At 45.2% G+C, this 26484-nt stretch overlaps 1 protein-coding gene across 1 annotated transcript in view; it reads left to right on the top strand.

Annotated features, from left to right (window-relative positions):
* The window catches only part of CACNA1I (calcium voltage-gated channel subunit alpha1 I), a 160036-nt gene that overhangs the window by 76493 nt on the left and 57059 nt on the right, over positions 1 to 26484 (top strand). Inside the window, exon 4 of the mRNA XM_072846159.1 lies at positions 13486 to 13583. Within this exon, the coding sequence (XP_072702260.1) occupies positions 13486 to 13583 (98 nt within the window). The remainder of the gene's footprint in view (positions 1 to 13485; positions 13584 to 26484) is intronic.

Here is a 26484-nt window from a genome sequence, read left to right as displayed (position 1 = left end):
TAAGCTGTGGTCAAATCCCATCCTAACTTTGCCTTTGATGAGAAGAATGGCATGACTTTGTATATTTTGGCATTTTAGGATGCACTTGCAGTGTTCTTTAACAGCTTTTAAAAGTGGTGGACATCAGAACAAGACACAGTACTCTGTGTAGCCACTTCAGTGGTAATACAGTCTCTCTATTCCAGACTGAAATTCCCCTGTTCCTACAGCCAAGGATTGCAGTAGCCCATCTAATCAATCACTACATCTCCCTATCAATTCATTCAGCTGCTTTCTCCGTTGGCTCCAAGCTTGGTTGGTTGTTTTTTTTTCCCTCTCAGTCTCCTCTTCTGAAGAGAGAAAATCCCTTCCTATTAGTAGGAACAGCAAACTTTGTTCCCAGATGTATGCTGTTATATTAGTTCACACTGGAATACATATTATTTGCATTTCCAAAGCAGTTCATACTGTTCTATATCGCTGACTTGTCCTCTTCATTTCTTTTTCTGTTCTCCCAAAAATATGCTTCAACTGCAAAATCCATCAGTGATTTTTTTTAAATTTTCTGCCAGGTTGTGATAAATAAATAAAGAACAGAGCGGCAAGAATTGTGCATTACAGAAGTACATCTGCTCACAAATGAGTCCCCATTTACTGTTGCATGTGAGGTTTATTACTTAGCCAGTTTTTCTCCAGCTAATGTATGTCATGATGATTTCATATCATTCCAGCCATATCAACATAATCACTTGTGTGAACCAGACTTGTAATCTCATAAGAAATTATAGCACATTAGTTTGATGATGTCGATTTTTCCTTAAACCCGTGCTGATTATGGTTAATTTTATTATCCACCTTTAATCTGTAATCTATCAAAGCTGCATATTGGCGATTTCATTACTGTACTGTGATCAGCATCAGTCCAGTCAGCCTACTGAGATCACTGTGTTTCTAAAGTACTGGCACAGTATCAGAATTTCTCTGACTCTTGAATGCTTTCCCAGTTTTCTGAGACTAATCAAAAATCATCAGTACTGGTCCAGATTTTTTTCTGGCCATCTCTTTTAAAACTCTTGGATATAAATTGTCCAGGCCTGCTTATCTTAGAATATCCCTATTTCGATAGGCAAAGCCTAAAACACTTGCTCACAGCTGGAGCTGAAACTAGCTCATTATCATCTATAGCACACATATATCATCTGACCTTCCCCATAGAACTTTTTTTTTTAATTGAAGTTTTCTGCCTTTTTACACTGTTCGTGACAATTCTGTTTTCTTGTTCCAATGATTAACTTGTACCATTTTATGTGCTTGTTCAATTCTCTTACAAATTTTCTACAATTTCCATCTCCTAATTTATATTCATTGGTATTATATTATAGGCTTCCCTACTCTTGCTATTACATTGCTGCTTTTGCTTTCGCTTGTGTTGTACTATCTTTTAGCCTGTTCAGCTTTCTTGTCTCTATTGAAGCTTCTTGGATACCTGATAAATAGTCCTAAACACCACTTGACTGTTGTCCACAGTTTGTGAATTAAAGTCTTTATCCTGACCGGTTTGATGCATGGCTGTTTCTGTGTGTTTTCAACTTCATGCATATGGCCTCTGTAATCCACCAAGTATATCTAGTACTGTTGATGACCTTACTTGATTTGTACATAACACACGTAATCAAGTAGTCCTAGTTTTAAGTTCTATCATAAAAATAGAAAAAGCGCATAATAGACAGTCTCTGTATCTTCCATCCTTAAATGCAATTTTCTTCGAGTTGTAGGGTGTATCACTGTAAATGCTGGGAAATTGCAAGGAGATTTACGTGTCCCTGACACGTTGTCCAAATTCGACTCTTGCAGATGGATAAGGGGAGGGTTTTTCTCCTATGAATTACAGACCAATACCAAGAGAGCTAGTCAGCCTGTTTTCTAGTGTGATCTGGACATACCTAATCGCATTCATAGGATCACAGGATAATTCGTATCGGAAAGGACATTGTGAGGTCTCCAGTCCAATCTTCTTGTTCAAAGGAGGGTCAATAACAAACTCAAGTTAGCTTGCTCAGAGTTGTCAAGTCTTAAAAACCACCACAGATGGAGACTGCACCGCCTCTCTGGGCCCCAGCCCCGCTGCTGATTTATCTCTGTAACAAGTCTGTACCTCCATTCGCTGCTTGGATTTATGTCCATTGCATCTTGTTCTTCTGCCATGCACCACTGTGAAGAGCATGGCTTCATCTCCTCATCTTCTTACTGACATCCTCGTAGGTACCAAGGAGCTGCTGTTAGGTCCCTCCAAAATCATCTCCTCTCCAGGTTGAGCAAGCCCCCATCCCTCAGCATCTCCTCACAGGGCAAGTGCTCCAGCCCCTGAGCATCTTAGTGACCTTCCACTGAACTTGCTCCAGTTTATCAACAACTTTCTTGTACTGGGGGGACTAAAACTGAAAGTGCTATTCTAGATGTGGTCTACCAAGTGCAAAGTAAAGGGGATAATCCCTTCCCTCATCTACTGGCTGCACTCATGTTGGTGCAGCTTGGTATGCCATCAGCCTTCCTCGCATGGACCATGTGTCGCTTGCTGTCCCCCAGGACCCACAGGTCCTTTTCAGCAGAGGCACTACCCATCAGTCCTTAGGCACCGGGTCAGTCCAGCACAGGTGCAGGACCTTGCATTTGTCTGTTGAATTTCATGAGGCTCCTGTCAGCCCATTTCTCTAGGCAGGAGAACCCATTTCTCTACTTTATATGGCAGAAAATTAATCCATAAGTATTCATTTCCAAATTGTCACTGATTCCCTACTAGAAAATGCCATTTTTGACAGTGTGCTGCTCCCCCTCCCTTTCTGTCCACTTGAGCCTCCCTAGCTACGTTAAAATCATTGATTTTAATATTCCTTTCATGCAGATCTTCCCACCAGGCTTTCTTAATGCCATTTAGGCTGTTTATGCTCATAAAATGAACAATTCCTATTCTCTTTATTACTCGGGCCCTTGGCACTGGTGTATAGATGATACCGTTTTTCTCCTCTTTACATCTTTTAGTGCCTTGATTAGTTTTGTTCTTGACATGGAGGCTCTGTAAGAATTAACTTTTTTCCTAATTTCACCACTTTCCCCTTTGGTCTTTCATTTAACAATCTCCTGACTGGTCTATCTCTCAGTTCCTTAAAACCTAATTCTTCTTCTAATGAAATACTGGTTAATGTTTCTGCTTCTCCAGGGGTAGCCCAGTGCTCTGCAAGTCTCCTGCCCTATGTAGCTGGCCAAGCCAGCAGTTCATTACCAGATTCCTCCATCATCTCCTTTGCCTGTTGGCCAGGATGGGCCAACAAGGAGCTCAGCTGAATATTTCTTGTCCATCTTCTTCAGAAATTGTCTATAACCTGTGGCATATCATGATAAGAAAAACAATTAATTTCAAAATACATCATCATGGGTAAATATTTTTGTGGAAGTTTGAAAACCTTCCTAAGTTTGCTTTTTTTATCTCATTTCACTTATAGTATGGCAGCACAGCTGTCCTGATATCTTAATTTATTTTCCAAAGCATCCTTTCCTTTCTGAGTAATTATGCAGCCTTCGGAGAGGGTTTTCTGGCATCTTTGTACAGTTGGAGATCCCTTCTTGGGCATGCCTGATAGCCCCTTAGATTGAGCAGAACATTTCTTCTTGCTCCCTGTGCCTTTTGGCTAGCTGCTTCTTCAGGAGTGCTTTATGCAGCTTCCACACTGGGAGCCTGGAAAGTATTGATCTCTATTAACTGAGATTATTATTATTATTATTTGTACCTTCTCTCTCTGATAGTTATCTACTGTCCTTGATTTCTGCTTCCCCTAATTCCTTAGATATTACATCCTTTCTTCCATGAACCTGCAGTGATGCTGCTTCCTGAATCCATCCATCCAAGCTCTTTTCAAACCTGTGCAACATCAGTGTGTGTACCTCTGAACACTGACTTTCTCATTACTGGGAAGCCACTGGTTTACACTTACAGCCCCAAGTTCATCCCTCTACATTTCAGCCCAGGAAAGGGGGCTGGCAGCTCTCTGAAGGATGAGAAGTACCAGCCCTCCAGCCTCAAATGCCTACCCATTCCCAGGAAACAAAACTGGCACCGCACGGTGCCCTTCCACACTGGGAAGATGCTGCTTAGTCTGCAACACACTGGTTGGCCTTAAACTCGCAAGACAGGGAAGTGTGTTGCCAATCTTCTGCTTTCTCTTTGCTTTTAATTAACTATGGTCCTTCAGGGACCTGGCCAGAATTTGCATAGTTATGACTTTAAAATCTCAGACCATTAAATACTTATTAGCAGCAGTGTAAACAGCAGAATGCTCAGAAAATCCTAGTTAGCTAATCGTCGATGCCAAATGAAAGTTTCTATAAAATTATGGCAAGTTAAAGAAAACTGTAATAAATACAGCAATTAGGTGTTTCAAGCAGTGATCAGATAAAGATGGAAACCAGCAAGCAGCAGGCTAAATAGCATCTTAACCAAAGGCAGAAATATCAGAAGCACAGCCCTGCCCCCCAACACGCACTCACTTTTTCCTCCTTAATGATACTAATTATTTCATTTGCTTTCTCCTAGTACAACTATCCATAGATGTGCAACATATTGAAATGAAAGCAGTCATCAAAATGAAATGAATCACACCAGAGAAGAATAAAAACAAGGAGGCAGTGTTACCCTGCATGTGTTATGTGTAGTTCTCAATTATTGCCTCTGATTTTTTGCCTCCCTAAAAGCTAATTCCCTACCATGTGAATCTTTAGCTTTATTAAAAAAAAAAAAAAGGCAACACCAGCAGGCTCACAGGACCAAAATACAGACACCCTTTATTTCCTTTCCCCCACCCCAAGCAATGAAATACAGAGCTCAGAGCCTGCGTTCAGACTCCTGGTTTTCAAAAGTGAGTCCCCGTCACTCGTCTTCAGTCATCTGAGCTTGGCGAGTCCCTCTGGCTTTCTTATCACAGTGTGAAAACCTGCTTATGTCTTTTCATATCATGTCTCCGAAACTATTAAGAAACTCTGACGTTTTCTCTTAGTACACAGTTTGGAGAGATATCTGAGTGTTCAGGGGTGTGAAATAATCACATTCCAGGCAGCAAGGGACCAGTCTCACAGGCTCTGGAAGCTTTCAGCAGCTCTTGCTCACACAGCAATTAAAAAAAAAAAAAAAAAAAAGGTAAAAAAAAAAGTTTTGTATTGGGGGGACAGTTGCAGGTTATTTTTTTAAGAATACTAAGCATCACAGCTCTGGATCTGACTGTGTAATTAGTAATAGATCTATCACTCCCTGAAGAAATGTCTTACTTTTTACTAAATGAATTATAGCTTCTTTAATTATTATTTTTTTTAATAAAGGGGGGAAAAAGGATGTAATTTTTGCAGTCCTTATTTTACTAGCAAGGGATTTTTTTTTTCTTGACTTCTATCTTTCAGCTTTTATGTCAGCAGAGAGTTGTCTTTTTGCAGCATTAAAAGAGATAAGCAGGACTATTTAGCTGAGTACACTGTGGTTTGCAGAGCAATTTAGAGGCCTGCTGTGTAATGTCTGGCCACATCCCATATGATGTTATTCCATCCTTTCTACGGTAGGTGTTGAAAGGAGTTTGGCTCATCTATTTAAGGTGCATTTTGAATCCTGGCCCCAGAGGCACCAAACTGTGCAAAATGTGTGCAAATGCCTGCATGGCTTGCTCTTCAAGTATATATCAAGCAAGCTGATAGCAGGTTCAGTGCTGGGGGCTGCCTGGCAGCCCTATGCCTCCTGCAGCACGGAGCAACCTATGTCCATGTAGCAAAAGATCAGGTCCAAATAACCCATCATTTGGGAGCCAGAGCATCCATGAAGACAACATTTTTAAGGAGGAGTCCATAGGTGAATGCAGCCCTGATGTGACTGCGGGGCTGCATGTGCTTAGCACACCCCATGTGGGCTGGTGCCCCGTGCTGTCTGAAGCCTCTGCCCATTCCCGATGCACCGGTAGAGGTTGTGCCTTCTTGCAGCTGTGAGCAAGCGAAGGAAATGGGGGCATGGGCCACAACACAACTGTCTGAGCAGGGAAAAGGGGACACCTAGAAAGAGTCTTTAATTTCTGCCATAGCCACTGGGACCTTTGGGGGCAAGTAAGGATGTGGCTCCAGCTGTAGAGCAAAAGGGCTGGCATGGTGCAGAAATCTTAAAAAAATAGGTCCCGCTCGGGAGCCCTGCAGTCCTGGGGCTGGCAAGTAGCCTGTCTGCATGTGCTGTGTGTTTTTTCTCTCCACTGGTATGTGTGCATCTGTAGCTGCAGACTTGGGATGGAAGCAGTAGCCCTCCTCTCTTGCCCAGAATCTGGGCAGGCCTTGTCAAAGTCTTCTGGCTCTGCTTCTGATGTCTCCAGATGGGTTTGCAAGAGATTGGATTCATCCCTTACCGGTGCCTGCCTGCTTACAGCTCTTGTTGTGTACAAGCTAGGGCACGTCCAGCCTTAGCAAGGGCTGATAGGAGGTGTCTTGAATGCCACACTTGCCCCACGCTCTAGCTGTTCATCTGTGTGCTCTTCCTCCTGCCTCCTTGCTGTTGCTCCAGCACTGATGGTCCCCAGTATCCAGGCAGTTGTGGGCACCACTAAGTGGATTTTTCTGCCTGCCCTCCCTTTTTTGCACACCACAGATTCAGCTAATAGAGCCCCTGGGGGAGCCTGCCCTATTCTCCACATCCCCTGCCCACTGCTACATCTCTGGCCACAGAGGGTGAGGACTGGGTGGATCTAGCAATGCACGTGTTTTTTAATTTCCTTTCATCAGAACAGCTCATTAATATAAGAGGGGAGATACAGGACCATTGGAGTACATTGTCCAGTAAGAGGACCAGCTTTGCTCCTTCTTTGCATTGTAGCCACAGTCTTTGAAGCCAGAGCAGAGGCAGTGAGACCTTCCTCTCATTCTGGTGTGTACTACAGAGGTGGGAGGATTTAGAGGTAAATCAGTCTCCCACCACCACCCCACAAACTGCAGGTGGGAGATTTGAGCTGTGGGATGGCTGACACATGGCTCACATATCAGGGGGATGGACACCTTGGTAACTGGAGAGACGTCAGCTCCAACTTTTGGTGCCAATATCTGAATTAAAAATTCAGACAGGGAAAACTGGCAGACTTAGTCTTATATTTTCCCTGTGACTCCTATCTTCTGGATCTTTGAAGTGGTAGACATTCCAGTTTGTGGAATTTGATGGCCAAATCAAGGAGCCGAGGACAGAAAGGCATATTCTTGTACACAGAAGACATTGGTTAAATCACATCTAGTCATGGCATAGGTACACATCAGGCTTAGACCCCTGACAGCTGGGAAACTGAAGGAATTTGGAGCAGAGAGCAACAAAACAATCTTCTGTCTTGGTCACCCCAGGTGCTCATAGATGCAAAGACCAAATAAAAGTCCACAGGCAGCAAAAGCTTCACTTTGCACAGAAACTCATAGCAAGCCTGAAATTACAGCTAGGAAGTCACAGCCATGAAGTTTCCAGCTTTAGTGCTAAACCCAAATTTATTTGACAAAGAAATATGAATTGATTAGACTGCAGTTAATTAGATTTCAACTGAAAACTCCTATCAGAGAAGGGGAATTAGACAGCTTTTGAATTTGACAAAAACATATTGGCTTTGTGTCATAAGAAAAACACTGCCTTGGTATTTTTCATTAATGCTTCCAGAATACATTTTAAATATTATTTCTTGGCTGCTAATTTTCAGCAAATAGAAGTTCAGGAGCTAAGATTAGGAAAGTTAATAAGTATTTAATAAAGGTATAAGGAGATGTAAATATGAAGAGGTAAATGGTAGTGTTTGAATTGTTTTAATCATGGATTTCATTGAATGTAATTGCGAGAAAGCTGCTAGTCAGGCATAGTGTAAGTACATTATCTTGGGTTACACATACAGCAAGATAAAGTCTGAATTTTCTAGACTCCTTACGTGGTTTTCATATTCTCGCTATGTCTATTTAAAATAGTCTTCGTTTTTATTCCTCCATCCTGCTGGTCAGTCTGCTCTCCCGTGCCTGGCACAGAGCCACGCTGGCCGTGCATTTCTGCTGTTGGGCAATGAGCATCGCTTTTCTCTCCCGAATTTCATTGCTGCTGGAGAAGCCGAGAGTGCCAAGACACATCCAAGCCCACTCTCGAGCTCACAGGTGCAGAGGAGCAAAAGAAGTGCCAAGCTGTAGCTGATGAAGCTATTCTGCTGTTGTTGAGACCTCATGAGTGGTGAAGGTTTGCGATGCTGGTGGTTTGCATGCCCCCTTGTCCCCGTGTGCTCTCTGTCCGCTCCAGTGGCTTGGCATGGGATGGAGGTACACCAGACCAGGCGCTTTCTGGACAGAGTCAATATGCTAACAAATTGTTCACTTGTTCCCCATGCTAGCTTGGTCTTGTCTCTGTTAAACTCCAGGTCTCTTGCATGTTCAGCTGAGCAGACTTACCTGGGCATAGGCTAATATTTATCAGCAAGGCAGAGACTAAGTCAGAGGAGGAAGCAGGAAGATGATCAGTAGGGAAAGGGACAAAAGGAATAAAGAGGAAGATGGAAGAGGAAAGAAAGGATTGGGAAGGGAATTGAAGGATATGAGGCAAAGTGGAAAAAGATGAAGGAAAGGCAAGGGGCAAATGGAAAAACTGGAAGTTAAGGAGGAAGGTTAAAATGAGATATGGAAATGTTGCAGGTGGGCATGAGTCAGAGGGATGTAAAGAGAGAGAGGGGGTAGGGAGGAGGTGGGATACTTTGTGAGTCGGGAGGGAGGCAAAGCTCGAGTGGAGAGGTGTTCCCTGCCAGCATCTCCCCTGCTTCTGCAGGATGAACCCCATGCATGCCACCCTGTCCCATTTCTCACGCTGGCAGTGTTCCCACCTTGCATCAACCTTGAGCCGTATGGCATGGGGACGGTGCGTGCGTCAATCCCCTCTCCTTCCAGAAGAGTTTAATGTGGAAAGTTTTGAAGAAGAAAATCTCTAGCGAGGAAAGAAGAATTACTGTATGAATTCAATTATCTTGACAGCTCAGTGCTCAAATTCCATCACAGATCAGGAGTTTCTCTCTGATTTAGCATAGTTCCAGCTTCCTAACCTGTCCCTGCACTCACCCACCCACACCAGAGGCCGCAAAATACTTTAGCGGTGCCAGAAATGAGCTGCTGTTTCCCTTGGGAGAGATGTGTTCCCCCCTGCCCCATCACGATAAGGGGAAAGGACAACTCACAACCAGCACAGGCTTTTTTTTTTTTTCACTTCCTAGACTTTGTCTGACTGCCCCTGGACCTTAAAGAAACTAAAGATTTTACAAAGAAGATGTGCTTAAAGCAGCCAAGAAAGAGAGGAGAACTAGATGAAGGGCACTCAGGTCATGGGGGCTACCCTTGCCCGTGGCACCGAGCTGCCACAAAGCAAGGATAAGGAGCCTGGAAAGCTCCTGGAGTGTAATAAGGAGGCAACTGTTATGTACTAGTTTTAACGTTTCCCTGCTCTTGGTTTATGAATACCCAGCAAACATATGGTTCCCGGGTTGCTGGTGTGATAAGGATCCAAGCACCGAAGGTTGGGTGCGTGCCTGAGGGTCCAAATAAGCACTGTGCACCTAATCCACCATCACTAGGTCTTGAGACACAGACATGGGAAATGTGAACCTCCTGACATAAATCTGCTGCCAGTTTCTGTCTGATCACTTTTTGTGACATGCTCTTTTGACTCTCTGTCAACCTGTCACCACCTCCACATGTGGCAGTAGGAGATCAGGTACAGCCCAAACCTAGAGGGGTTACGTGTGTAGGGTTTCCAGGCAGTGGGGAGCAAGGCTGGCTGGAGAAAGATAAGAGCAAAAACAGCTGGGCTGGCAATCCCTGAAATGCTGCAGATGCCCAGAGACTCCAGCATTAGAGATCCCATTTCATTAGAGAAAGGAGGCAACATTTAGATTCGTTGGTTTTACCTAGACAGAAATATTTTTTTTTCTTTTAATCAGTGGAATTTCAATTCACCCCGATCGCCTGCAGTCCATCATGGTATGGACATGCTACCCTTTTGCAAAGAGAAGTGTGAACATAAGCTGCTGCTAAAGCCATCACTGGGAACGAAGAGGAGAGAACCAGCGGCCCTAATGCAAAATTGCACTGGAATTGTGTTGGAGTTGTTTTGGATATGATTTACATGACTACAATAGGCATAACTTATCCGCAGGGATTTAAGCATGCTGGATGTGTCTCTGTTATTACAGCCAAGACCAGGAGGCCTCAGGAAGAACCATAGGCAGAAGGGGTCTCCTAAGCAAGTTGAAGCCCTGGGGCCTGCTAGGACTGAGCTCATTTTTGTTAGAAGTTGCTCTCTGAAAAATTTAACAGTTACCCTTCTCTGGCCCATCCTTGGGAGCAGCCTGCTGTTTTCATTGGCCGTGATTGACTGTTGGGTGGTTTTTTCCTAGCTAAACTGGAATGTAATCACAGCAAATCTGCAGCCACTGAGGGCTGCAGGAGGCTGCCTCGCTGGCTGTAGGAACAGCACAGTAGCAGCTAGGGTAGCATTCGTCTTGCTCCAAAAGGACCTGTGCTCACTACTTTGAAGATTACTTTTCTAGTGACACGTGGACTGTACCATATAGGTGGAGAGCTCATTCCACCTAGGAGAGTGCAGCAATGTGTACCTGGTTAAGGTGATTCCCATTATAATGCCAACAATGTGGCTGTAGCCATGAGAGGACAAAACTTGAATGGTTTGTAAACAGAGGTTCTATTTTTAAATGAATTTTGCATGGCTAAGTCTAAGAAAAGATGTCACCTTGTTATCCCATGTTATGTTAGACTACAACCTCTGCCCGCTGATTTCATCTCGGCCCTAGCTCTGTGCTGTTCCCCTATGCTCAGTTTCTGTGCGGGTCACGGTGTTTTTCAGGACTTCTCATGTGGTCACTTGTAGTTCAGAAAAGACCACTTTTCGAAATTAGATGTATTTTTGGGCTATTTGCTTATTTGGCATCTGACAGAGTGTGTTTCAGGTTGTTCTGCTACTGCTCAAAAATAATTTTTTTGTCTTCAGAGGTCTGACCTCAACCCAGTGCTCTAGGGGACATGTTTTTTTAGGGGAGTAAAGGATGTTCTGTGGGACTTCACCAAGCTTGGAGACCTTTTTGTTTCTGTGCATATACCTACCTCCTATAATAAACCGCAGTGTAGGGACTCCTTCAGTCATGAAGCTGCCTCTACGTGTCAGGTTTCTGTGCTGTGAAGAGATGTTAGCCCACGTCCTGGGAGCAATACAGCCACGTCTATATGGTGCTTTGCCCATAACTGTAGTTCCAAGATTTCAGCTACGTGTCAGGTTTCTGTGCTGTGAAGAGATGTTAGCCCACGTCCTGGGAGCAATACAGCCACGTCTATATGGTGCTTTGCCCGTAACTGTAGTTCCAAGATTTCAGCAGATTTGCCTAATTCTGGAACGACAACACACTGATGAGGCAATCTTACTTTATGCTTTTGGAGCAATGTTGATCAGTGCTTACTCAAGGCCCTTTGCACTGTGTTCATCTGCACCACACAGTTATTTCCTTTGTACAATGCCCCATGTCTGTGCGTTTATATCAGTGTTTGTTTTTCCTCCTTTACACAAAATTATCAGTTTCATCTGACTGGATCCCAAGTCTGTGTCTGCCATTAATGCTTTCTGTAGGCTATCTAAGTATTGCTGCTTGGTTTGGGGTGGAGGTTTTTTTGGGTTGCATTTTTTTGGGGGTGTGAATATTTTGATTATCTGTATGAAATCCCTCCTCTCTCCTGCTCTCAGTGTATGTGGAACTGACAGCTCTGGGGAGGTAAATGAATGCCACTGCATTTCAGAGGAAGAATTATTTTGTGCAATTACCCTAAAAGTGCATGCAAGAACAGAGTGAAAGGAACGAGAGAGAGAAAGAAAGAGAGCATGAGAGAGAATAATCACAACACTTCGACAGGTTTACCCTATTGTGTTTGAAAATCTATCACTCTGACAAGTCCCTTTTGTGAAAGGTGTAGACAGATAACTAGGCATTTGCTCTTCAAGGTCCTTTTGAGTGAAGAAGGTGATCGATGGAAGGATCAGTCTGTTTCACTGAAGTTTCACTGAAGTCCTCTCCCTGATATTTCTTACGGACTGGCTGTACCCCATTTCCTTCTCAACGTCTCACATAGGCTCTCTGATTCACTCCTCAGTGGTTCCTGGGCAGAGGGATTTGGGTGGACTTTAAGCCACTGGACTATTGACTTGTGGGTCTTTCTATATAAATTGTGATGTTTTTGGTTTAAGAAGGGGTGCAGTAACAAAAGTCTGTATTCCCTGTTCCCTCCCTGTCTCTTGAGCACGTTGGAAGGAAAAGGGAGCTTTTTGTAGCTTTGTTATTCACACCTGAGAAGAGATTCAGGAGAAGCAGTTCCTGTCCTAACACTGCTGCTCTTTCACCTGCCAACTTTGTCACCCTCTTGATCCCCTCTGCACATCAGGGTCATCCTGGGGAAACTGGTGACAACAGCCCATGTCTTCCTAGAGGCCTCATGCACCTATGTTCACTAAAACATGCAAAATGCTTTGAGATCCTCAGGTGAAAATTGCTGGCCAGGGTGAATGGTTAGTATAATCCAGTTCCTCATCGTGCTTTCCAAGAGGCAGGCAAGTTACTGGACATTTGCCATACTGGGCAAGGAGGGGAGCACTGGCTAAGGGATGCTGGGCCAGGTCACTTTTTTTCACCTACACCTGCTGCTCTTGCAGCAAAGCCAATGCATTAGTCATAGCTATTTGCACTTTGAGGTTATATAGGGAGCATGCTGTTGGGTTAGGAATGCTAAGGTCTAGCATATGTCCTAAAATTAGACTTTTCCCGTTTTGGTTGGTGTCAGAAAGGAGTGATTCACAGCTATGGGAGAAACCTTCCCACCTAGCCGAAGCAGCTACTCCTTTAAGTAGAGAGTTTGCTTCTATGTGAGGTAAAACAGGTTAGCTGAAGCCACCTCCAGGTACATCATCCTGCACTGTGAGGTGAGGGGAACATGGGGAGCACCCTGCTGAGCTGCAGGTAACACTCAGCAGAACCAGCTATGCAGCCCCCCTCCTCCTGGCCTTGTGGTAAATGTCCACCCTGTGTGTTTGCCCTCGCCCAGAGCACACGCTTCTCATTGGGGCATCTTCTTGCAGCTCCTTTCCCTCCTGACGGTCGCAGCAGGTAAGTGTTATTGCAGCTCCAGGCCTGCGTCCTCATGGCATGCTCTCACCACTCACTGCCTTGCTGCTGTCCCACAGACAGGCTGTGGTTTCTGCACAGGGGAGCTGTGAGCTCCAGTCCTGCTCCTGGAGAGCTCCCAGAGGCTTCAGCTTTGCTCCCAAAGACTCAGGCTTTGTCCCCATGACTTCCAGAAACCTTTCAATGAAGAAACGATGACTCTTTTTGACTCAAGCCAAGATTTTGGATTCTTTTAAACTTTCTTTTTCTCTCTCCTCTTCTGCAGGATGGTGGAGTACTCCCTGGATCTCCAAAACATTAACTTGTCTGCAATCCGTACTGTCCGTGTCCTGAGACCCCTGAAAGCTATAAACCGTGTGCCTAGTAAGTCATGCTTCCATTTCACACCTGCTCAGCTTGGGTTGTGGGGAATATGTAAGGATGTGTGTGGGATGTAAGGATGTGTGTGGTAAGGAAGTAAGGATGTGTGTGGTGGTGTTTTCCAGGCTGGGTTCAGGTGCAAACTGAGTGGAGGCTGCTGCACAGTGTGTGCACGCTTTTCCCCATCATGGGGCCAAGAGGTGGTGTTGGATGGGCTGGAAAGCTACAGTCTCCCAGCATATCTGCCCTGGTCATCCTTCCTGCAGGGCCATGCTGATGGCTAAGGAGCTGAAGCTGAACAATGTGCAGTAAAGGAAAAGGTTTTTTCTTGCTCTTACTGAAGGATATCGCAGGTTTGATAACATCTGCAGCCTCAAAAAGGGATGTGTGTGAGGTCTGGAGAGGGGTGAGCTGGTGGAAGCAGGGAGAATTGGTTTGCTCAGGCTTTCACATGCTCTTCCAGATCCTCTCATCTGAAACATTTTCACGCCATTACAGCTTAGGGGTGTGTAGTACCAGCTATTTTGTCTCTCCTCCTCACCCTGTGCTTTGTACTCCCTCTTTTGTGCCGACTGCGAGCTGGTGTGTGTGTATGAGCCAGGCTGAGCGCCACTGGGCATAGGGGTGCTGGGGCTGCGTGCAAGGCTGGATGTGTCAGCAGCCGAACTGCTGCTCGCTGGCACTGTTCAGGTCTGAGACACATTCCCCAGCTCAGGTCTGCATGCAAACCAGAGAGGTGCTGCAGCCCTGAGATGTGAGCTGCAGCCCTGGGGCGTGTGCCACACACATGTGCTGCTCCCACCTGCTCTATACTGGTGGCCCCTTCACAGCCCTTGCCTCCTCCCTTCCCAGAGGATGGGAACAAGACCAACCTCTTCGCTGTGCTTTGCAGCTTTTATTGGTGCTGAACTGTTTCTTCCCTCTTCTTCTCTTCCTCTGCCTCTCTTTTTTTTTTTTTACTCAAGTCAGCGTTGTTCTCCCTGCAACCCTGGAGCGAGTAAGCAGGCGTTGCCGCTGCTATCTAACTGCAGAAAACATCGATGGAAGTGGCTCAGGCTTCACAGCAGTTGTATCCGGGTGGATGGAAGTGAACCAGCGGGCTGGTTGCATGCTGTTGGGGTCAGGGGTTTGCAAGAGCACTGAACTCAGTCTGCTGTGTCACTCCAATGTTTCCATCTATCCCCTGTGCAAAGGCAGCCGCTGCCACATGCAACCCTCTGAGACATTAGGCGTTTCTTCCACAAGTTTTTCTGTCTTCTAGAATGGCAGGGAAGTCTCTTTGTTCTTCCCCGTAATCAACCTAATCAGGCTGTCTGCAGTGGCTAAGACCTTGCCATAACTCTCCTGATCCTTCTCTTTTGGAGCACCTCCTCCAAAAAGAGCTCAGGCATCTTTTTCTTTTCCAGATCTGAGAAAGTTTGCACAGTCGACCTCCCAGTCTGCATCATATGTTTTTCCTTGTGCCGAAGTCAGTTTCATGATGCCACCTATTTCCTGAACATGCTATGGAGGCGGATTTCAGGGTCTCTGGCTCCATGCAAAGCCCTTCTAGAAGGGGGTCTTGCCCATCTTCCTGGGTGTATTTTTATCTCTGGGCAACAGCCAGGGACAGAGGGTGCTGAAAGGTGTGATGGAGGAACTGAGGCACAGTCCTGTGAGCCCAACATGGCAGGAGGGCGCCAGGCAGAGGAGCATCTGGTTTGGGCACTGAGCGTGCACCCAGGCATATAACAGGTCTGTCATGGGGTGATAACGATGGGAGCCAAGAACAACCTTTTGGCTATCGACTGTCAGCAGAACAACTTCCCCAGCCTGCCTCCGTCTCTCTGCCCCTTTTCCAGAGAGGAGAGGGCTGGGAGCCAGCCATGGTCCTGGTTCTGGGCATGCACTGCAGCAGGGTGGGATGTCACGGACATCTCTTCTGTGAGGAGGTGGCCTGGAGGTCATGCATGGCATGCTGTCCCCTTCCGTGAAGCGTACGGTCGGCTGCATGAGGGCAGCACCATCCTCATGTTATGCAGCCCCCTTTTGTCCCTGCTTCATAAGAAGTCCCATGAGTCTGTGCCCAAAGACCACTTTGAGGCTGATCCCTGTTATCAGGGTAGACTTAACCTTGGTGGCAAGTGGGAACGTCTTGAATGATATCCAATTGACCTCTGCTGACATCTGCCATGTTAATTGCTGGACAGCAGTGGTCAGGAGCAAAGCTTGACTGACAAAAAGTCGAGGCCTTGTTTTATTCCTGTTTATCTCCCGGAACAGCCGGAGTCACTCCCCTGCTAGCAGGAGCTGCCCCAGGGAGGAGTGGTGTGAGCAGCATCAGAACTGGCCCACCAGGGACCCGCTCCATCCATGCGGAGGCACTAGGGATGCTTTCGATCATCTCGCCTGACCTTTGCAGAGCACAGGCAGTTGAATTTCCCCTGACTGTCCCAGCCATGACGCTGCCTGTCTGCTCCTTCTATCAGTATAAAACTTTACCTGCATAGAATTGATGAAGTTTTAATTTCCACTCTGTGGTTAAACCTTTATGTATCTTTCTTGCTACATAAATCTGTGGTTATATGCAGAGAACGTTTTGGAAGAAAGACATCCTGCCATTAATTTAAAAAAAAAAAAATAATCAGATTCCCTGGGAGAGGAAGCACTGACTTGAGGGTTGAAAACTCGTGAAAAGGCTGTAAACAAAGGCTTGTGATAAATGGGAATGAGCTGCGTTGGAAGAAGGTGCCTAGTGGGGTACAGCAAACATAATTAATGAGACCTTTGGCCACAAATCTTTTTTTAATGTCTTTTTAAAGTTCTTAATTACTGATTTGAAGCAAGAGGAAAGTCTATTAGTGAGATGTACTGATGATACAAAGCTGGAGGAGTTGCAAGTGCTAGCAAAGAAAAGAAAGAGGGGAATAACACAGTGTGAAGCAGAGGGAGATTGAGGTCTTGGTGGGAGCATGAGATATTTGGGGAAGGGCAGGGGGGTTAATCCCAAAGGCAGATATTTGGCCATGTTCAGAAAGCTGCGATGGGACAATGTGGCCCAGCGTTCACTGGTGGCCATTTCAAAGGCTTCCACGTGGGCACCCAGGTAGGGACTGATTTTCACAAAGGAGTCTGGCCGTGTGGACTGAATAATGGCAGTTTATTATCAGGAGAATGGACAAAGTGATTAAGAACCTAAGTGATTACTGCATAAGTGGAAGAGTGCTGATGTGGTTTGTCTGGGTAGATTACTTAGCGCCCAAAGAAAAGTAACATTCTAATAATCATTCAGCATTTGAAAAGTCCGCATACTGAAGTAAGACATTTCTGGAGAAATTTAAGAGAAATTTCATACTATGTGAAGCAAAAAAAGAAGCGATGCCAGAAAATTAGGAGGGAGGAAATTCAGAATGACTCTAAGGAAACAGTAGCGACATGGTAGAGGAAAAAGTATCACCTGTTAAATAAATTAAATAAACTTATTTTATATTCTTGGCAGGTGGGCAAGGCTGAAGTTTAAATGCCCAAATTGGATATGTCTAAATTCTGCTTACCTGTGTTCATACTTAACATGTTACTGAAAGCCCTTCCTTACAGTAAGACTTGTGAGGCTTTGAAACAATATCCCACAAGGAGCTGACAAATGCTATTTGTGTGTGCCATACTCATTATGTATAGTGTAAAGGACACATAGACTCTCCTCCTTGAATTGTGACAGAAGAAGAAAGGGACATCCAGTGTAACCAAAAGGTGGCAAATATCCATTAAGGAAGACGTTCTCCACCCAGTTCATAATTAGGCTGTAAAAGTTGCTGCCACAGGAAGTCCTTCCAGCCCCAAATCAAGTAAGAGGCACTGTGTAAGTAAAGTAAGTAAAATGGGATTGTCCAAGGGATGAGAGTTCACGTGGAGACACTTCTAGATTTCAAACCTCCTTGCTTCAGGGTTAGAGCTGATCTTTAGCTACTGGTTATGAGCAATTGATTGCATTTCTTGCAATTCTCAACAGGATGTGCCACTGACCATTTTGGATTTCACTTCTGGATTACAAAGTGTGTGGCTCTGCCTCACCTGATCATCCCTTCATTCGCATGTCATCTTTGAAGTGTATTAGAGAAAACATGAGGCGCCCTAGTTTTGTAATACATATCACACTTTCATTAGTATTCCTGCTTCTCTCTTGCATTCCTGACTACAGCCCCAGGAATGCTGCCTTTTGGGGTTTTGTTTGAAAATGCATGAAACAAAAAATTAGAGATCGTTCTCGTCCTATTACCATGTGATTAAATTCCATGGGGGTGAGCTGGTGTGACAAGCCCTGAGAGTCCCCGAACAAGTGTAAAGAGGTAAAAAATACCCTCCAGGTCTCTGTCAGAGGTAGCTGCTTTCTGCTCTGGGCATGTCTGTGTCCTGGGCTTGGGGTGAAATTCCGCATCCATTTGTTGTTATTATCCTCATGTGATTGTGTGGCAGGTTGCTAGGTGAAACATTGCTGTTTCTGCTAGCTCTTTCATCCCTTCTTCTCATGGCAAGGCACAAGGTTTGGGGGGGAGGCTGGTTTTGTTTTATTTCTGCCTGCTTTTGAGCAGGGAGTCTGTAGTCATTTCTGATCATTTGAATTTCTTTCACTTCTGTTATTACGTTTTTTTGACATTGGAGCAGAATTTGTTTCTTCAGTTTACTCTTTCTTGTCGCATTGGTCTTATGCAAAGAAGAGTCCTTGCATTATGTTTGATGTCTTCCAGTTTCCACTTACAATTTAGTAACCAATTCATTATTTGGAAGCAGATTACTTCAGCTGAGCACACTGTACGGAAGTGAAGGAGTCTGTTGCAGAGTGTTGCATAGCAACTTTATTGAATAGAAAGTGTATACATGTGCTTATACTTGGTGTGTAAGTGCAGTAATACTTATGTGGGGGTATAGGCATTAGAAATATAATGTTATATTCTTATTACTAGCTGTGCAGGAAATAGAATTTCAGATTTGTGGGAAGTTCTGCTCTTTCTAAATGTGTTTTTTTCTCAGTCAGAAGAAGAATAAGCATTTCCCATCCATTTTAATATGGTTTTATTCTGCCTAATGTTAGGTGGTTTGTTTGGGTTTTTTATTTTTTTCGTATACTTTGTCATGACAAAGAAGTTTAAAAATCAAAAAACCTCAACCATGCCATTCTAGTATAAAAATGCTTTCCTCTCCTCTTGTCCTCCTTTTCTTTTTTCCTAAATGATGTTTCAATAACTATCACAACACTGAAGTGTTTCCATTTCAATTAAATAGCATTTTTTGCTGGTAAAAGTGCTGTGTAGGAAAATCTTGGTCTAGCTCTATTTTTCTTTATTAATTATTATTATTATAGTAGCTCCATGGGTCCAAATAGACTGGAGTTTTCTACTTTTCTTCTACAGATCTGAGAGATATAAGCCAAGGCTTGTTAGTTTAATCTTTCTCATGTTTCAGACCAGGTGAACGAGACCCAGTTAGTGTCACCAGCAGACTTAGGAATACAAGTGACATCTAACTCTTAGCCCTGTGTTCAGCTCACTAGATCAAAGCACCAATATAAAAGTAGTCTGAAGCGGCTGAACCCTGGAATGGGAAAAGCAGATGTTTTGTATTTATATGTCTGCCTTAAATTTGTATTCCACACTGAGCTACCTGTGTTTGGTGCTGTAACAGTGTCTAAGACAGAGTGGTATGGCTATGAACCCCACACTTGGCACGGGGGAAAAGCGATGACATTTACCTCTCTAAATGTGTTTTTGAAGAACTAATTTCACTGATGAGCATGTGTGAAATTAGCTTCTGACTGAGATATATTAGGCTGTAAAACAGTCTCATTTACAGCTAGATCAGACAAAAAGCAAGCGCATTTGACAGGCACAGTCCTGCCCTAGCAGTTGGAAATGCAAAAGGATTATGAGATTCCTCTTCTAAGACCCCCCCTGCAGGGTCTTTGCTTCAGATGCCTCAGTCTTTCTGAAAGGGGGCTGCCACTTGCTTGTTCTCTTCCAACACTGATTCCCTTTCAAAAATGTACTCTTCCGTTTGACTCTTTTGGAAGTACATTTTTTTCCCCTCACGGCTTTATTTGTGAAGCGATAACTGAAACTCAGATATTGTTGTATTTTCCAAATATTTAAACTTACCCTATCCACAGTTCTTCATATAAGCTGCTCTGTAAATATTTGTTATCACATCTCAGTGACACATAAACCATAATTACAACCATGTGCAAATGTGTACACACACACAGGACGCAGCCACAGTCCTGAGCAGGTTAGTACAGGGACAAGAGCAGTGTTCTCTCGCAGCATCCATACACAAAAGTTAAGAGGTCAAAAAGCCCTTTTCATTCCCTGGTCAGGCTATGTGTGACTCAAATGCATTCAAAGACAAAGCTGACAGCTTTCTGTAGGCTCTGTCCCAGGCAGGCAGGCAGGCAGTGAAAGGATGGAGAAAAGCCAACGGGGGACGGACTCGACCGACAGGTCAAGTTCAGTCTATATCCTCCCTTCACAGCCCAATCTCCTAGCCAGCGAGCAAAGCACTGAAGAGTGCAATATGATTTATGCTCAGAGCAGGCCATTAAAGGATGTCTTGCCTCGGGGAGGGGAGCAGATCGGAGATGGAAATGTAACTTGGAGCTGCACTTTCCTGTATGTGCAGCTCTCTATAAAGTCAGTTGGGACCTAAATCAGACAGGTGTGTTCAGGATAGAGGGAAACAGTGCAAGGAGGAGCAGAGCAGTGTGAGGATCAATAAAGAGGAGAGAAGAGACAGAGTGGGGCTTGAAGGAGAAATGCACAGGAGGCGAGTGGCAGGGTTTGCCAGGCACAGCACACGAAGGCATGATGCACCTCTGTGTGTCGGATAACGCAGAGAAAGTGGGGGTGGAGGGAGGGAGAGAAGGGGAGGAAATAAAAACCAAAACAAGGGCAAGGACTAGTGTAAAGAAAGTCTATTGACTCTCAGATAAATACGCTGGATGGGTTTGCAAATCAATGCTTCTCTGGGGCTTTTTAACAAACTAAGTGGGCTGTAACAGACCCACATCTCGTAGTGCTGGAGGAAGTCTTCAGTCACTGAAGACAGGCTCCAATTTTATTTACTTGTTGTCTGATCTCAGTGCTGTTTTTCATGTGCATTCCACAGTGTGCAATATATTGCCACATGTTTAAATGGGTAATCAAAGTAAATTTGGGAGAAAAAAAACAAAACAAAACAAAAAGAAAATTATATCCCTGTGTTAGTGTAGCATTATGTAGGGAGCTGGGGAACACTGAAGTGCAGGAAATGTAGACCTGGTAATGCCTTGTTTTGTACCGTACATTGCTTAGTCCCTTTTTTTGTGGTCACAGATCATGGGAGAAAATAATCTTTCCCTCTCTGAATCAGTCTGCTTGATTTCACTGTTATTATAAACAAGTATTCAGAAGTCACAAATTGTGTACTTGTAGGTTGTTCGATGGGTTTAAAACCAAGAGATTTTAAAAAGGAAAAAGAAAAAAATCACAGATTATTTTTATTTTTCCCATGGTTTTCAGACCTTTAGACCTGTGACTCAGATCTTGTAGTCCTCTTTTTTTCTCCCATAGTAGTGAGGAATAGAAACTTCTTATCTTTTTTTTTTACTGTGATCCGAGATTGTCAAGTCATAGCAAGATTTCACGCCTGAAGGTTTATGCCACACATCCCAAGACTCCCGATAAAAATCACAAGAGTTAGCAACAGCACTTCAGAGTTTGTGTTATTGGAAGTAAAGCAAGCCTGGAAAAGAAAAAACAAACAAAAAAACAGTCATAAAGAGACCTTTGCTGGAATCTTTATTTCTCCCTTCTCCTCTAAGGGAACCTGCACAGCCAGAATTTAAAAAATGCTCAGCGCCTCGCAGCTCCCATTGTGACAATTCTGCTGCCTGTTCAAACAAGCTCAGCCTCCAGTGTACACAGCGATCTCGAAAGCCCAGCCACGTATTTTGCTGCCTAAATGGGAGCTGAGCTGTTTTGCAAAATCTGTCCCATGGGAGCTATCAAGCAATGGATACCATGGAAATGTGAGCAATAATGACAGTGTATTATGGGGTGAAAGATAATGTCATATTACACTAATGCAAATTACACTTTGTGTGTGTGGGTAGGGCAATTTACAACCATAACCTTAAATTTCTCGATCTTTGTGTATTTTGGGCCCGATTCTCCTTTTCACACACATTTCACCTAACGTCATGTCACTGCCTGCAGTAGAAGGAAACATGATTCATGCTAGTGACAGCAAGAGGAAATTAGCTCCCTTAAATCTTAACCAGAAGTTGCATTAACACTGTTTTACATAATATTTTGCATTATTCTGTCCTACTTACACAGCACTAGAGATGTGTAAAGAACTTAAGAGTATTTATAGAACAGAGGCAAATGGTTTGCAGCCATGGCACTGGAGTTACCTTTTGTCCCCGGTGTTGGGTGACCCCTGCAATTCTGAAAGAAAAGCTGGCACTGTATGTTTTTAATAGAGTTTTCACTGAAAGTGAATGCAGTCATCATTGCAGTGATAAATGGGGAAAAAATGAGATGATCAGTGAATGAACAACAGTAGCAGGTGGTAGTAGGTGTTGCTTATTAGATGTTCAGTATTAGGAAAAAGAACAGAACGACAGCAATCCCCCAGAGAGACACCTCTCAGAAATAATCTGACACCTGGCATCACTCTCAAAGACAAGGTTACTTAACAGCCCAAAGCTTGCAAGGGGTTAATGGGGAAAGAGAGTGAAGAAGGAGGCTCCTGACTGAGACCTTTGCCTGTGTCCGTTTCTGCTCATGTCACAGGTTATGTGGCTACCAACCATGCTATGGTGGCACATACTGGATGTGAGTGCCTGTGGTGGATGAGCTGAGGCTCACAGCATCCCTAATAGGGTGCAGCCTGCTGCAGAGCTGAGGTGTCTTCTTCTTTTTGGATCACAGCAAAGTTTGGACCGAGGCCCCTCTTTTTCCAGGGGGGTCAGTATTTAGGTGTCAAGGTAAATGCTCTAGATTTTGCCCTCATTCCTGAGGCCACTGTAACCCTGGGGTCAGATCTGCAATCAGGAGGCCTCATCTCTGGGCTTGCTTCTTCAAAGCACCTGGCAGCTCCACCTGGCATGGCTCTGTTTTCTGGTCTTTCTGTAGGGCTGGTGGGGCTCCAGCCCATCAGGGAGGAACTGTTTTTCATGCTGGGTCCTGTGCACCTTGGACAAATCTGAGGGAGAGCTTGAGAGATGAGAGCTTGGGACTGAGCTGAAAGCTTGGGACTGAACTGACTCCACGGGGTCTGTTTAGACCACCTGCCTTCTGTGAAAGGCTTGGAAGGTGATGCTAGAGTCTGACCCTTCAAGCCACAGTTCATTTTTGCCATTATTTATGATCTGGTGAGAAGATAATTTTCCCTGACCTTGGTGTGTATTCCTCTTAGCATTCTCCAAGGGGTTTTTTTTTTGGTTTTTGGTTTTTTGCTTTTGACATCTTGATATTATCTAAAAAATCCTTTATAAAGAGATCTTCACTACCCGGTGATGGAAGCTGGGCCTCTTTGTAGGATTTACTGCAGGTCTCCAGCAAAGAAATGTGGCGATAACTACTTGTGGTGTGAGCCAGGGCAGGGCTCTGTGGGACTTGTTGTTATATACCATGCTAAAGGGAATTATAATTTTCAAGGTTGCTGACTCTTCTGTATGCTGTCTCACTAGGAGGGGCCTATTTCCTTGATGTGTGTATGACATTTGATGGGCAGGTAGGAAGGAAAGCTCTGAGGGATTCAGAATATTGAGATTCAGCCCTGGCTGTGGCAGCTGAGTCCCCTTCGGTAGTGTGCTGAGCATCGTGGCTATGCAGCGCCCATGTGCTTGTGTTCTCTTCTTCCCCCCCAAGGAAAACAGCACGTCTCAGGTTGCATTTGGTGGTTGTTTTAGCTGAGTGTGTGTTGGGGGTAAGTGGTGTATTTTTTTCCTCTTCTTCCTTTTATTTTTGGTGCTCGTGTTGCCCTGACCTGATCCATCTAAGGTAAGCGTCTTGCTCTCAAAGTGAAAAGCAGTGGGGTCTGTGCTAGTCCCTGGCTCCCAAGGGAATTGTTTCTACAGCCTCAGAGCAACCTTGAGAGAGCTCTTCCTCTTACATCAGTACACTTTAAACCTACTCTGGAGAGCTCTGTTGTCCCAGCAGGGTGAAGCTCTGACCAGCAGTTTTTTTCTGGAGCTTTAGTCTCTCTTTTGGCTACCTCAGGCTTAAGCTGAGGAGCACTTTGAAGGTAAGGACTGAGGACACTTAGTGCTTGAACTTGATTCAGTATCCTAAGGGAAGTCACTGCACTGAGGTGAGGCTTGATGTGCCCATGCTACTGAGGAAATGAGCAACAGCTTTTTGTACTGGCTGAAGCTTTATAAGTGCTGGAAATGTCAAGCTTTGATATTTTCTGTGTCTGTGGTCAAGCTGAGAAGTGACAAAGATTTGGATAATTGGAGGTTAGGTCATCAACAGGCTGAGCTGGATGAGGTGTCTGAGCCAGTCAGAGGTGCTAGAAAGCTTTGCTTGTTGGAAAGAGCGGGGTGGTGGTGAGGAACTGAGTGGTGCTCCTAAACTATGGATCATGCTGACAACCTGCAAGTGCAAAACCCCCAACCCTAAACGTATCCTACAAACGCTCTGGAAACCTGACAGAGAGATCAGTGAAAAGACTGGTTACTTCTGGACAAGGCCGGTGTTTCACATTTGTGTGTGGGGCAGCTTTTCCTTAGCAGCAGAGCTGGTTTAAGAGCTCTCACTACCCTGTACTGTCAGCTGGACCTGTTTTTCCACAGGGTTCATTTAATCTGGGTCAGGCCAGTCATCTGGACGTGCTCTCTCTTACACTGGTGCAAAGCAAGGGGTGATGGTCTGCAATATGAGTGAGGCTGGCTTTGCAGCTTGAGGAGAAGGCACCTGGAGCTGCACACCTGCTGTTCCAGTTGAGCTCCTCTCACTTACACATGTGTTTGCAGGAAAGGTCTCAGTTAGGAGGAATGCAGCAAAGCAAAAAAGATCTGGGTGGCGAGGGAAGCTATAGGTTATAATAACGATGAACTTGGCAGCGCATCTACTATTGCACACACAGCTGATTGTTTTCTCTTTGCAGTAGTTTGGCGCCACATTTTAGCTAATGTAAATGAATGCAATGTGTGAAATGAGAGCTAAGCATCAGATCAGCAAGAGATCAGTGAGGAGGGCCACAAGCTGGAGCACCAGCTTGCACTGTGTAGACAAACTGAGATTATTTTAACTACAGGGCTTGGCCACAAAAAAAAGGTGCAGCTCTCCCTGTGCGCTCTCTGCACAAATACCATCTATCTGCTGGAATGGTTCCTCAGTTCTGAAAATTCCCATAAAGAAACATGCACAGGAAAATCCTGCCAACCCTGTGCTAGCTGGGTGGACTGCCATGTGTCCTGGGGCAGGGGAGGAAGGAAAGAAGGCACACTTGGACAAGCGGCCTGGCTGAGAGACAGAACGATGCTTCAGTCTCTGCACTCTGCAAAATGTCCTGCCAGCTACAGTCGCAAATGCTGATGGGAAAGAGATTGGGTTTTGCTCCAGTTAAAATGGCAGTTGGTGGCTTGTCCCATGATGCAGATAAGATGGGTGCTGAGAATTACGTTCTCTTCCATCTGGTTTACTCTAAGCAAGGGAATGATTGCCTCAAACCACTATCTCCTTTTGATTTTGCGCACATTAGCTTTGTCCCTCACTGTAGAGCTGGGGAGGACTCAAAAGCCTCAGAGGTGGGTGAGATAGAAGAAACCAGAAAGAACAGGGTTTCTCACCTTCTCCTGAGCCAGTCCCCTGTTCAGATCTTGGGGTGATTAGTGCTAGGGAGTGAATCAGCTCAGCTGTTGGTCCTCGCTCTTGGAAAGAGGCAGGCAGAGAGAAGGCAAAGCGACAGAGTGATGCTGAGCAGGAGCAGGGGGAGGCGGTGGTAAGCCGCTGGGCACACCTGCACTGCGTGGCTGGCTCCAGCTGCCCGGAGCTTGCCTCCTCCCCAGCCCTGCCCCGGCTACTCGCCGCCGCTGCCACGCTTTCCCCGGGGCTGGCACACGCCGGGCAAGTCTACTTAGCTGTGACAGCCAAGCTAATCAGGGTTGATGGCAAGTGTCTGGAGGGAGCTATGGTCACTGTAGTGTCTGCAGAGTTTGTCAGGGAGGGCCTCTGGATGCCGCCGGGTCGAGGCAGAGGATTTGCTCTGCCCCAACCCAGGATGGAGTTCAGCGACTTTGCTTTGTCTTTTGGCTTTGCTCAGCCCTGTGCTTCCCTCTGACAGCTCTCTCCCCGGCACTCCTTTCACCCTCCTGCCGCTTCTCATCCCTGCTACATACTTTCCCCCCGACATCCGCTGCTGTGTTGGAGTGGTGAATACATCTCTGTTGTGCTCGTGGCTTTGCTCCCACAGGATATCCTACCAGGAGTAGCCATGTCAGTGAGGTCTCATCGAGCACCCTTCCCCACCCCTTGCCCAAGGGCATGGGTGAGCAGCAGGGAAGCATTATCTGAGCATCGTTTCCTGAGGATCTTTCCTTGGATGCCCACAGCCAATGCCATTTCATTTCCTCCTTTCACCTGGCCTCCTCGTGAGGGTGAGTGGGGAAGAGAAAAGGCCTTTCAGAGCCCACACCTGGCACTCATGAATATTTAATGTTTCTAGCTTTTCTTCCCCTTGAAGAGCAAAACCTTTTCATATTTGATGCCCTGGGAGCCTGTTTGGGCTGAATGTTGCTTCATCAATGCTCTCCCTCCCTGCTTTTCCTCCAGACTGCCCAGCCCCTCTTCCTTTCTCTTCTCTGAGAACGTCTCCTTTTTTCAAAGGCTGCTTCAGAAAAGGTCATTGTCCCTTTCATATTCCCTCCTTGCTGTGAGCCAGTGTG

The sequence above is a fragment of the Ciconia boyciana genome, chromosome 1 (genome assembly GCF_034638445.1).
Source record: "Ciconia boyciana chromosome 1, ASM3463844v1, whole genome shotgun sequence".
NCBI lineage: Eukaryota > Metazoa > Chordata > Aves > Ciconiiformes > Ciconiidae > Ciconia > Ciconia boyciana.
This window is presented reverse-complemented; position numbering and strand designations above follow the sequence as displayed.